Raw genomic sequence first — 12500 nt, 5'->3', positions numbered from 1 at the left:
ATTCACACACACACACACACACACACACACACACACACACACACACACACACACACACACACACTCAGGTATAATAATACATCATTCACACACACACACTCAGGTATAATAATACATCATTCACACACACACACACACACACACACACACACACACACACACACACACACACACACACACACACACTCAGGTATAATAATACATCATTCACTCATTCACACACACACACACACACACACACACACACACACACACACACACACACTCAGGTATAATAATACATCATTCACACACACACACACACACACACACACACACACACACTCAGGTATAATAATACATCATTCACTCATTCACACACACACACACACACACACACACACACACACACACACACACACTCAGGTATAATAATACATCATTCACTCATTCACTCATTCACACACACACACACACACACACACACACACACACACACACACACACACACACACTCAGGTATAATAATACATCATTCACTCATTCACACACACACACACACACACACACACACACACACACACACACACACACACACACTCAGGTATAATAATACATCATTCACACACACACACACACACACACACACACACACACACACACACACACTCAGGTATAATAATACATCATTCACTCATTCACACACACACACACACACACACACACACACACACACACACACACACACACACACACACACACACTCAGGTATAATAATACATCATTCACACACACACACACACACACACACACACACACACACACACACACACACTCAGGTATAATAATACATCATTCACTCATTCACACACACACACACACACACACACACACACACACACACACACACACACACACACACACACACACTCAGGTATAATAATACATCATTCACTCACACACACACTCACATTAACTCAAACTCCTTCTCCTACACACATCATTCACTCACTCACTCAATCATTCATTCATTCACTCACATGTTAATCACTCATTCATCCATTCATAATCACTCACTCACTCACATGTAGTTGAGCTCTGTAGCAGTTATATAAAGTTATAGATTATATTTAGTAACACTTACTCTGGGTGTTTATTTGAAATTAGAATGTTCCAAATAAACTTATAGACACCCCCCCCCCCCGCCCCCACCCCAGAGCAGCAGCACCCCCCACCCCCCATCTCCCCCCACCCCACGTATGCCTGACCTACATGCTAGTGTGTGTGTGTGTGTGTTGTTGCTGTGCATGGGTGAATAGTTGTATGATGCGTGTGTGTTGTGTAAGCGTGTATGATGCGTGTGTGTGTGTGTGTGCATGCGTGTGTGTGGGGGGGGGGGGGGGGGGCAGAACACACTCAGTGTGAGTTAATCCAAGCACACACTGAAGGATGTTTAGTAATCAGGAGTGTATTAGAGCCCGACCCATATACTGTGTGATCCGTATTATTGGGGTTTCACAGACTAATCAGTGCAGATAACGTCTGGTTAAATGTTCTACAGGGACACAACACTCATGGGTGGTGGTATTTATTACTCGGGGGGCAGGTGAGGGGGGAAGTGGGGGGTCTCCGTACGTGATACGATTTTTATGAGACGATCATACACAGATACACACACACACACACACACACGAGCATCAAGAAGCAACCAAGCAAAGGGGTGAAAAGTCAGATCTATCACACACACACACACACACAGATCAGGCAGAGAAGATCAAAGAGAGGATCAAAGAGAGGATCAAAGAGAGGATCAAAGAGAGGATCAAAGAGAGGATCAGACAGAGAAGATCAAAGAGAGAAGATCAGACAGAGATCAAACAGAGAAGAGAAGATCAGACAGGAGGGATCATGCAGCAGTAGATGGAGGTGAGACAGGTTAAGGTGAGACGGGTGGATGAGTGATGTGCTGTAGAAAGGTAAACAGGAAGTGCAGTCGTGATGATGATGAAGATGAAGATGAAGATGACTCTGGACTCTACCGCTGCCGTGTGTTCCCTCCCTCGGTTACTCCTACCAGCTCTGACTGTCGCACCTCAAATGACATCTCCTCTTCATCACCCTCCTGATCTTCATCCCCACCCTCATCCTCCTCATCAATGTGGCAACTCTACAACACAAGACATCAGGATGGAATTTATTCTGGACTGTGGGAACCTCTCACCACAAAGCTATATCTGATAAAGAACAAAAGTATGTGGACGCTTAATTACAACATCATCCCATTCACAAACACAGCTGGTCCAGGTTCACTGGGAGGTGCTGGTCTGATGGTCAGGTCCAGGTCAGGTTCCTCAGAGACGTGTCCTCCAAGGAACATGAAACTACTCGCAAGGAAAAGTTCTGTCCAAACATTATGACCACGTGAATCTGGGTTTGGCGTCCAGGCTGAAGAGCTGCTGGTGGTCCAGAAAGCGCTGATGGTCCGCTGGCTATAAAATCGAACAAAATAAGGAACACGAGCCACCTGAACCCCGGTCCACCTGTAGGATCCACCTGAACCCCGGTCCACCTGTAGGATCCACCTGAACCCCGGTCCACCTGTAGGATCCACCTGTAGGATCCACCTGAACCCCGGTCCACCTGTAGGATCCACCTGAACCCCGGTCCACCTGTAGGAGAATAAACTACAGAACGATGTGAAGAACGCTGGGCGTGGTCGTACCCACCATTGCCATGATGTCAGCGTACGCCATGTACAGGTAATCCACGTCCAGTTTACTGTAAACAGAAAACACTCAGTGAGCGAGCTGAACCCACCCAGGTAAGATACACTGGTACCGTCAGTGTTCCTAATAAAGTGGCCGGTGCGCTGCAGTACTGTGATATATGTGTGTATATATGAGCGGCGGCGGCGGGGGTTCAGCGGCGGGGGATTCGAACCTTTTCTCGGTGAGAGCGGTGCGGCTGAAGTGAAGGATGAGCTGATGAAGAGGATCGGGCTTCGACTCCTTCTCCTCCTCTTCCTCCTCCTCTTCCTCCAGCGCTTTCTGCATCAGAAACAACAACAAGTATAACACGTGTGCTACAGTCAGTGATTGTATACCCACAACATTCCCCTGTAAGGTAGATTTAGAGATCAGGGTGATTTTGGGACTCACTGATAAATCGTCGATCATTCTGTCCTCGAACGAGAGCCCCTCGGTCCGGAGCCAGTTCCGCTTGTACCCGTCCAGGAACATGTTGGAAGCGCGGTGCCTGTGGGGGGCGACACTGATTAGCCCGGGTGGGTTTAATTAACCGTGGTATTAACGATGTGAGCTGACGGGAGGCCTGACCTGGGCAGGTTGTAGAGCGGGGTCATCCTGAAGCAGGCCACCACCGCCCGCCGCCTCTGTTTGGACAGCAGCTTGTGCCAGACCATCTTCTTAGATTTGAACGGATGTTCGGTCTGATAAACAAACACAAACATGTCACGGCTCAGTGCGGCTCATCTGAGGGTCTCTGTGCAGCGCCATCCATCAGCCAGCAGAGGGCGTAACTGCTGCAGTCATGAGGAATCCTCTCTGCCGGAGTTATCACCTCCTCATAACTGCTGCTGTTACGCCCTCTTCTGGCTGATCGACAGTGCTGCACAGAGACGAGGGATCATGGAGATCAGTGCGTGTATAAACCTGCCCAGTGCAGGTGAAAAGAAGCGGTTGGTGCTGCACATGTGTCGGAGGGGGCGTGTCTTAATTACGACCCTCCTCGGTCAGGAGTGGAGGTCTGCAGCAGTACAGGGGGGCAAATTCAAATAAATAAATAAATAATTTGGATTTTCAGCAGATTCACATTTGGGAATTAGATACGACTAAATTGGGAGATTAATAATTGATACTGAAGATCAGACAGAGATCAGAGAGAGATCAAAGAGAGAAGATCAGACAGAGAGATCAAAGAGAAATATTGATAGATTAATAATTGGTATTGATCGATAAGCCGAGCGTGTGTACGTTGGGGGTTCAGGATCAGAACTGTGCTGTGTGAGGTCGTGCTCACCACCTCCAGGTGATACAGAACGGCTGAAACCTCCTGCACTCGCTTCACCACTTTCTCAGGAGCGTCGGCGTCCTCGGCCTTCCCCGCCATCATCTTATACAGAGCCATCTGCCATCGCATCGACGGGTTCTCCACCTACAACACACACAGAGAGAGACGGGACTCGAACCCACGACCTGTACCACCCCTGAGTCTGGTGACGGTGGTGAGATGGTGGTGAGATGGTGGTGAGACGTGGACGTACCTTCCCCTGGAGATGCAGGTTGTTCTGCAGGAACTCCCTCACCTCCTCATCCGTGTCTTTCTGTCAGACGAAAATAATAATAAATAATTAATCAGCTTCGTATCGCTGTGTGAGATCCAGTAAAATAACAACAGGCACTCAGGTGGCGTTCCATATTCTGCTAGCATCTCTGAGTGGGAAAAGATGGGCGGGGTCCCCTCGTACCAGAGAGTAGCGGATCTTGGCGAGGTTGATGAGCTCCTGGTCGGCGGGCGAGCACATGTTCAGTCCGATGGGAAGCATCTTCTTCAGAGCGGCCACGATCAGCGAGGTCTGCACCGAGTAACGGTCGCCCCTCCTCTTCTTCTTGGTGCGTTCCACATCCGAACCTCCACCCTGAGAACCACATCACAATTACACCACATACACACACACACACACACACAGGGGGTAGAACTCCAGTCCAGGATACGAGGGGTGACCACAAACGGCACAAAGACTCGCCAGGAACATCACCGGAACACAACCGAATAACCAAGCAACCGCAGAAGATCCCCCTGATCCCATCGACCCCCGGGGGTAAATAAAGGGGGTAATTATCCCAAAACATATTATTACTATTACTATTTCACAGGTTTTCTAAGGTGCAAAACTGAACTGGTTCTGATCCAGTATTTAATGTTACAGAAAGTAAGATGGGCGAGATCTCAAGCCCTCAAGTTCAAATCCTAGTAGGTGCTATCGACAAAGCCGGGCAGCCAAACAGACGCAACTGACCGTGCCTGGCAAATAGAGGTCAAATGAGCTTCACTGCCGCTGTACAACTGCGACCTCTGCTGGCTGAACCAGGTGCCTGCACTCATAGAGATGTAAAAGTAAATGTACGAAAACATGATGTTATAATAATTAATCATATTGAAACTACCTGCTGTAAAAAATAAAAAATATAAAAATAAAGTGTCTAAATTATTAGATTCAAATATAAAACTCCACACTCTCCAGATAATTCTGTGTTTATAAAATAAAACAGCACTGATAAATATATATGACCAGTACAGAAATGATTTATAGGCTGTTCTGTACATTCAGGGTCAGACGTATAAGTGACCACACGCGGCCACCAGTTCTTTCCCTCCGCTGACCCTCATTCCGGGGCAGTTTTAGTGTTTTAATAATCAGGGAGATTAATAAGAGGGAGGAGAAACGATTCCAGAAGACGTGAAGGACAGAAACCTTTATATTTATATACGTTATTTAATCTTACAGAATAAAGGAAACATGCACACGTGTACTACAGCACCACGGTAAATATTCATGCAGGGAAACGTGCAGACGTGCAGTAAATCAGCACCAATCATCACACAACAACAAAACTGTGCATGCAGGAGGTCTGAGGCAGAAAATCTGATAAATAATGAGGGAAATTTACAGTGTGGGAATGTAAATTTAACACTGAGCACTTCTGTCCTCTATTAAATCTGGAATTCTGGGATTCTCATTATTATAGGAACCATGTAAATAATCAACACCATGACCAATAATGATCAAGATGTTTTTATATCGGGTGGCTATGTCATTTAAAAAATACTGCATTTGAGGGTCGCTCAGACCGGAAATGCTCCTGTCCACTAGGGGGCGCTTTATTATTTTATCATTTTATAATTCTAGCTGATGACTTTGCAACAGAATTACAAGCAAAATAAGTCACAGACGCTGAAGTCGAAGGACCAAGAGAAGGTGTGGAGAGAATCCAACGTTGATCTGACTGAAGGAAAGATTTATGAGGGAGATAAAGCCCATGGTGCGCCCCCTAGTGGACAGGAGCAACCTTCCACCCTATAGAAATAGTCTGTGCGGACGCAAGAGCAGAGAAACGGAATCGTGAAAGCGTTCAGACGGCCGATCAGCGAGAGCTCAGCTTACCTCTCACACAGCTCTCGCTGATCGGCCGTCTGAACGCTTTCACGATTTCGTTTCTCTGCTCTTGCGTCCGCACAGACTGTTTCTGTCGGGTTTGTCGTTTTTTGGGGTGTTTTGAGGAACGTAAATAACGAGCGCTTCTACAGGGACGGTGCGAGGGAGAGTTCATTAGTAGGAAGCTAAAAAAAAAAAAAAAAATCGACCCTTTTCTTCCACAATCCCATTTCAATCAGTTCCTCGTGATTGCGTCAGGGCTCATGGGTTAAAAGGGGAAGGATGGGGATGAGGGGGGAGACAAAAATCTGCAGTTACGGGAGATTAAAGCTTTTATTATTATCATCGTTAGAACGGGGGAGGACAAAACAAGGAGTCTGAACAAAACATCGCCCCCTTGTGGCAAAGAGGGCGATACTGCAGTTGAAAAATCTGACCAACCTGGGTTTGAATTACGTCTCGACCAGCCAGAAATCCCAAAAAATAAAGAAAACGATCGTGTTTGTGCTGCTAAAGATCCCCATCCTGACCGAAAAGCACTCGACTACAACACTCGGACCCCCACACGTCCCACACTGGCAGGGCTCGTTTCAAATTTCTGTCATATTTTTGTGCCAGTGTGCTGGGGGTTAACAGAATAATAATAAAGAAAATCCCCCGGCAGGGCGGGGTTCCCATGCGGCGTGCAGAAAGAGAATCTAACCTCAGCGTCGCCGGCCTAGAAAGCACCGCAGGGTCCACACGGAGAGACAAAAACAACCAGAGAGAGACAGAAATCAACAGACGGGTTCACAGACACGGACGGGAACACCAAACATCAAACCCTGAGCTACACCAGGAACCTTAGACGGGAACGCTCCGGTTCTCCTGTACCGGGAACACCGGGAACATACCGTACCTGTACTTCACCTTCAGACCAGCTACAACATGAGGAGTCTTCACTGCAGGAGTCATGTTAATGTTATTCATTAAAACAAAACATAAATTAAATAATTTAATAGTGATAATTATACAGGAAAAGAGTTAAATCATAGTGTAAATCATGTAGTGCAGCATGTGTGCTAACACCCCCCACTCCCACACCCACCCACCTATATTTAAAAATCAGAATGAACCATTTAAAGTATTCACAGTGTCAGTATGAAGTTTTGGGGCGCCACAGAGGCTCGGTGGGTAGCACTGACACCTCATAGCAAGAAGGTCCTGGGTTCGATCCCCAGGTGGGGCGGTTTGCATGTTCTCCCCGTGTCTGCGTGGGTTTCCTCCGGAGTCAGGTTAATTGGAGACACTGAATTGCCCTATAGGTGAATGTGTGTGTGTGTGTGCCCTGTGATGGACTGGCGCCCCGTCCAGGGTGTTACTGTGTGCCTTGCGCCCATTGAAAAGCTGGGAAAGGCTCCAACACCCCCCCCCCCCGCAACCCTAACTGGATAAGCGGTTAAGACAGTGAGTGAGTATGAAGCTGGTCGGTGTTCTGTCCAGCATCTTACTGTTGTACATCAGTGCTACCTTCACTGTGTTTCACAGTTCATCATTACATAAAGTATAAAGGCGTGTCTAGATTATAATCAGACGCTGTGAGCTGTAACGAATGTGTGAAAATGATCATCTGTAATCACAAAGATCTAAAACAAGTGTTTTTCTTTGATCTTTCTTTGATCTTTCCATCACATCGATGTGAATCAGGACCGAACCCGCTTTATCGAGGTTGATTGGTTAGCTCACCTTGCTCATCTTGCTCTTGCTGTCGGCGGTGAGGAAGGACATGTTGTTGATTTCGTTCAGCACCACAAAGTTTTGCTCCTCACGCTTGAAGTTCTGCACAAAGAACAAAGAACCGACCGGATTAATAAAACCATCAGAACAGAGCGTACCAAACTCCCTGCAGTCTCATTATAAATTCCCTTTCTGTATTCTCCCGTTTTCTCCCAATTTAGTCGTATCCAGTTCCCCAGCTGTATCTCCTCCGCTGTGGGTTCACACAGGGATCAGGATCACGTACAGAGTCACGCACTGCTCTACATTATTCACCGTCTCAGTGCAGCGCCTCGATCGGCCAGCAGAGGGAGCAACAGCAGTAATGAGGAATCACTTCAGCCCGCCCACCTTCACACATTCAGCCAATCACGTCTGTTTAGAGCCCGTCCGGCTGATAGCAGAGCTGAGACTAGAACTCCAAAACTGTGGTGGTGTGCAGGATGTCTGGGCAGTGATAGCTCAGTGATTAAAGCCGTAGCCTAGTGGTTAAGGTACTGGTCCGGTGATCAGAACCACTGCCAGGTTGCCACTGTTGGGCCCTTGAGCAAGGCCCTTAACCTTCAATTGCTAAGACTGTATACTGTCACAGTACTGTAAGCGTCTGATAAATGCTGAAAATGAATATTAGAGTCTTGGACCAGTAATCAGAAGGTTGCCAGTTCAAGCCCAATCACCACCCACTATTGGGCCCCTGACAAAGGCCCCTGACAAAGGCCCCTAACCCTCAACTGTTCAAACTGTCGTATATGTAATTCACTTCAGATAAAAGCGTCCGCTAAACGCCGCAGATGTAAATGTAAATATTTCACCACTACACCGCCCGACCGCCCCCCCCAGACAGGCGGCTTTATTCTTACATGTGATTTGGACCAGAAGATGAAGACCTCGCCCACCATGCGGAACAGCTCCTCAGCATCGGGGTCGGGGCAGGTCAGCCACCTCGCCCTAACACACACACACACACACACACACACACAGTGATGATGATGATGATGATGGGTGTAAACCTGAGCTGAACCCTCCTGGTGTATTCTGGGACGCGTACCTGTTGTTGTCGATGTAGCGGATGAGCAGCGGGTACAGGGCGTACAGGTCCCTGCACAGCACGGCGAACTCGTCCCGTATGGTGCCCTCCTCCTCGTCGCCCTCGCTCTTCCCCTCCATGCGCAGGTGCTCCTCCTCGGCCACCACCTTCGCCGTGCGCTTCTTCAGCTTCTCCATGGTGGGGATGAAGTGAGACTTCAACATCTCAGGCTTCGCTCTGCTCACGATGGGCTGAGAGAACACTGCACACACACACACACATGTTCAACACACACACGGGTTTATTCTCCCGACACGCCCCCCTCCGACACGCCCGTGCTCCACCGACACCTTCTTATCCCCCCGTACTTCAGTGGATCGGTGCGTGAGGTCGGTCTCACACGCGGAGAGTCACGCTCTGATCTCCACGTTCCTCCACTTCTGTACAGGCGCCTCAGCCTACTAACCAGGGTCCTTACACAGCATCCAAGACCACGCCCACTTTTAAGTCCCGTCTTTTCCCACCCAGCAGATTAGTGGCTGGTTTTGTCCACTGTACTGTCTGCACTGCCAATCGTACCCACTAGGGGGCGCCCAGCCGAATGGTAACAGAGCTGGTGAGCTCATGCTGCTCCACCTGGGCGCCATGTGATCTGATTGGACGCTGTGTGCTTGTTGGTTAACCGTTGACCAGTGCCAGTCAGTAATTGGTGTTGCCACAGCCAGACTTGGCACAATTTTTACGTCAGATGCCCATCCTATTATAACCCTCTTATTTTTATGCAGGCCTGTGACCTGCACTGAGAAGCGCACCCCACAATTGTTAGGCTGTTTTGGCACCTGCCCCCTCCGGGATCAGCCAATTATGACAGCACCGCTGAGATACGAACCCTGGACCTCCGGATCTGCTCACCTGCCAGTCTCTTCATCCAGGGCGCCTCGTCGATGCCCAGGTTGTTGATGACGATCTTCATGATGCTGCCCAGGAGCTGGTTGAGTTGATCCGAGGTGACGTCCGTGCAGAGTTTACCCTCCAGCTCGGGGTAGTTTTCCACCCCCCTCTCCCACCAGCGGGGCAGGTAGTTACACAGCATGGGCAGCGTGATCTCGATCACATGGGGCATCTCGGTGTAGCGGGCGCCCGACTCGGCCAGGTGCCCGATCTCTCTCATCAACACGTCCAGCTCCGGGATGTCCAAACACAACTGCTGCACCTCGTTCGGCAGCCCGAGGACTGAAACAAAGGGACGCGGGTTACAGTTACAGTGCAGGTGGACCACGCCCACATTCACCCATCATCCGCTCAAACTGCCACGCCCTGACCGCAGAGCATATAAACAATAGAGAAGAGGGGATGAATCGGAACTCACTGGCTCTCTCTCGGGGGGTTTTGGTGGTGTAGACTGAGAAAGCGTTGTACTCGTTCAGGTGAGGCTCCAGGTACGCCACGGGCATCGCCGCCGCCAAGTGTGCCAAACACTCTCCCAGAGCCGGACGGTGTCTGACCAGAACCAAACACAACACGGTTCAGCAACACACTCACACACTCACACACACACACACACACACACACTCACCTTTCAGCGTGAGGAGTTTTGACGGTGCCCAGTGAGTAGATGCTGCACATGATTCTGTAGCAGGACATCTGCAGGTCATCCACTGAACCACACACACACAAGAACAACAAGTCATGAGTCCTGCTGGACCATCACACTGACCATCTCACCGGACCATCACACTGACCATCACACCAAATTATCACACCCAACAATAACACCAAACCATCACACTGGACCACCACACCAAAACATTAAATTAAACAATCACACTGTACCATCACACTGTACCATCACACAGGACCAACACACCAAACCATCACATCAGACTGAAACACCGGTGTGGTGGTGCGGGTCAGAAGACGGTGGGTGTCGGCGGTGTGGGTGGTGATGTGTGAGCAGGACTTACGGATGACGTCGTCTCCAAACTGGTGCTGGGCGATGTGATCGAACAGTGAGGTGAGGACGGGCAGCAGGGCCACGGTGGTGTAGTTAATGTTCTGGGACACGCCCTTCACCGGCTAAACACACAAGCACAGAGGGATTAGAACAGATCCACCTCCGACCTGTACAGAGAGAGTCCAGCACACGGTGCACAGTGATAAACGTGAGGTAGAGCGTGAGGTAGAGCGTGAGGCGTGAGGTAGAGCGTGAGGCAGAGCGTGAGGTAGAGCGTGAGGTAGAGCATGAGGCGTGAGGTAGAGCGTGAGGTAGAGCGTGAGGTAGAGCGTGAGGTAGAGCGTGAGGCGTGAGGTAGAGCGTGAGGTAGAGCGTGAGGCGTGAGGTAGAGCGTGAGGTAGAGCGTGAGGCGTGAGGTAGAGCGTGAGGCGTGAGGTAGAGCGTGAGGTAGAGCGTGAGGTAGAGCGTGAGGCGTGAGGTAGAGCGTGAGGTAGAGCGTGAGGCGTGAGGTAGAGCGTGAGGTAGAGCGTGAGGTAGAGCGTGAGGCGTGAGGTAGAGCGTGAGGTAGAGCGTGAGGCGTGAGGTAGAGCGTGAGGTAGAGCGTGAGGCAGAGCGTGAGGCGTGAGGTAGAGCGTGAGGTAGAGCGTGAGGTAGAGCGTGAGGCGTGAGGTAGAGCGTGAGGTAGAGCGTGAGGTAGAGCGTGAGGTAGAGTGTGAGGCGTGAGGTAGAGCGTGAGGTAGAGCGTGAGGCGTGAGGTAGAGCGTGAGGTAGAGCGTGAGGCGTGAGGTAGAGCGTGAGGCGTGAGGTAGAGCGTGAGGTAGAGCGTGAGGTAGAGCGTGAGGCGTGAGGTAGAGCGTGAGGCGTGAGGTAGAGCGTGAGGTAGAGCGTGAGGTAGAGCGTGAGGCGTGAGGTAGAGCGTGAGGCGTGAGGTAGAGCGTGAGGTAGAGCGTGAGGTAGAGCGTGAGGCGTGAGGTAGAGCGTGAGGTAGAGCGTGAGGCGTGAGGTAGAGCGTGAGGTAGAGCGTGAGGCGTGAGGTAGAGCGTGAGGCGTGAGGTAGAGCGTGAGGCGTGAGGTAGAGCGTGAGGCGTGAGGTAGAGCGTGAGGTAGAGCGTGAGGCGTGAGGTAGAGCGTGAGGCGTGAGGTAGAGCGTGAGGCGTGAGGTAGAGCGTGAGGTAGAGCGTGAGGCGTGAGGTAGAGCGTGAGGTAGAGCGTGAGGTAGCACCACCGGTACCTGGTTCCCCTTGGACACTTTGCCCAGTTTGAGGTTCTCCACCATCTTCTCGATGTCGTCGGCCGCGCTCTCGAAGAACGAGCGTAACCCCGCCTTCACGATCTCGGGTCCGGACTTCATCACCGTCCTGCAGGAGACGGGAGCAGAACCGCGGCGGTCAGGAACCTTCCACCCGCTTCCACACGGGCGTGTCCACATTAAAAATGATTAATAATAACAGACCTGGCATCCAGAGAGCGGGCGAGGATGTGGAGACAGTTGACGATGGCGGGAGCGTCCGTACCTACAGCACATTTATCTTAGTGAGATTCAAACTCATACCCTTCCACCTAAACTACTGTAAGAAGTAGTGACCAGAAGGTTGTGAGTTCAAATCCTC

At 50.1% G+C, this 12500-nt stretch overlaps 1 protein-coding gene across 1 annotated transcript in view; it reads right to left on the bottom strand.

Moving 5' to 3' along the window:
* ryr1a (ryanodine receptor 1a (skeletal)) overlaps positions 1 to 12500 on the bottom strand; it is a 60270-nt gene that overhangs the window by 18178 nt on the left and 29592 nt on the right. Inside the window, exons 64-80 of the mRNA XM_063013809.1 lie at positions 12344 to 12404; positions 12122 to 12248; positions 10901 to 11012; positions 10513 to 10594; positions 10306 to 10436; positions 9849 to 10169; positions 8958 to 9198; positions 8770 to 8857; positions 7880 to 7972; positions 4466 to 4636; positions 4262 to 4321; positions 4018 to 4152; positions 3315 to 3427; positions 3138 to 3234; positions 2920 to 3026; positions 2706 to 2757; positions 2072 to 2146 (exon numbers count right to left, since the gene is read on the bottom strand). Of these exons, the coding sequence (XP_062869879.1) occupies positions 2072 to 2146; positions 2706 to 2757; positions 2920 to 3026; positions 3138 to 3234; positions 3315 to 3427; positions 4018 to 4152; positions 4262 to 4321; positions 4466 to 4636; positions 7880 to 7972; positions 8770 to 8857; positions 8958 to 9198; positions 9849 to 10169; positions 10306 to 10436; positions 10513 to 10594; positions 10901 to 11012; positions 12122 to 12248; positions 12344 to 12404 (2066 nt within the window). The remainder of the gene's footprint in view (positions 1 to 2071; positions 2147 to 2705; positions 2758 to 2919; positions 3027 to 3137; positions 3235 to 3314; positions 3428 to 4017; positions 4153 to 4261; positions 4322 to 4465; positions 4637 to 7879; positions 7973 to 8769; positions 8858 to 8957; positions 9199 to 9848; positions 10170 to 10305; positions 10437 to 10512; positions 10595 to 10900; positions 11013 to 12121; positions 12249 to 12343; positions 12405 to 12500) is intronic.

This window comes from Trichomycterus rosablanca, chromosome 18 (assembly GCF_030014385.1).
Source record: "Trichomycterus rosablanca isolate fTriRos1 chromosome 18, fTriRos1.hap1, whole genome shotgun sequence".
Lineage (NCBI taxonomy): Eukaryota > Metazoa > Chordata > Actinopteri > Siluriformes > Trichomycteridae > Trichomycterus > Trichomycterus rosablanca.
Note: the sequence above shows the minus strand (reverse complement) of the source record. Positions and strands in the feature narration are given on the sequence as shown.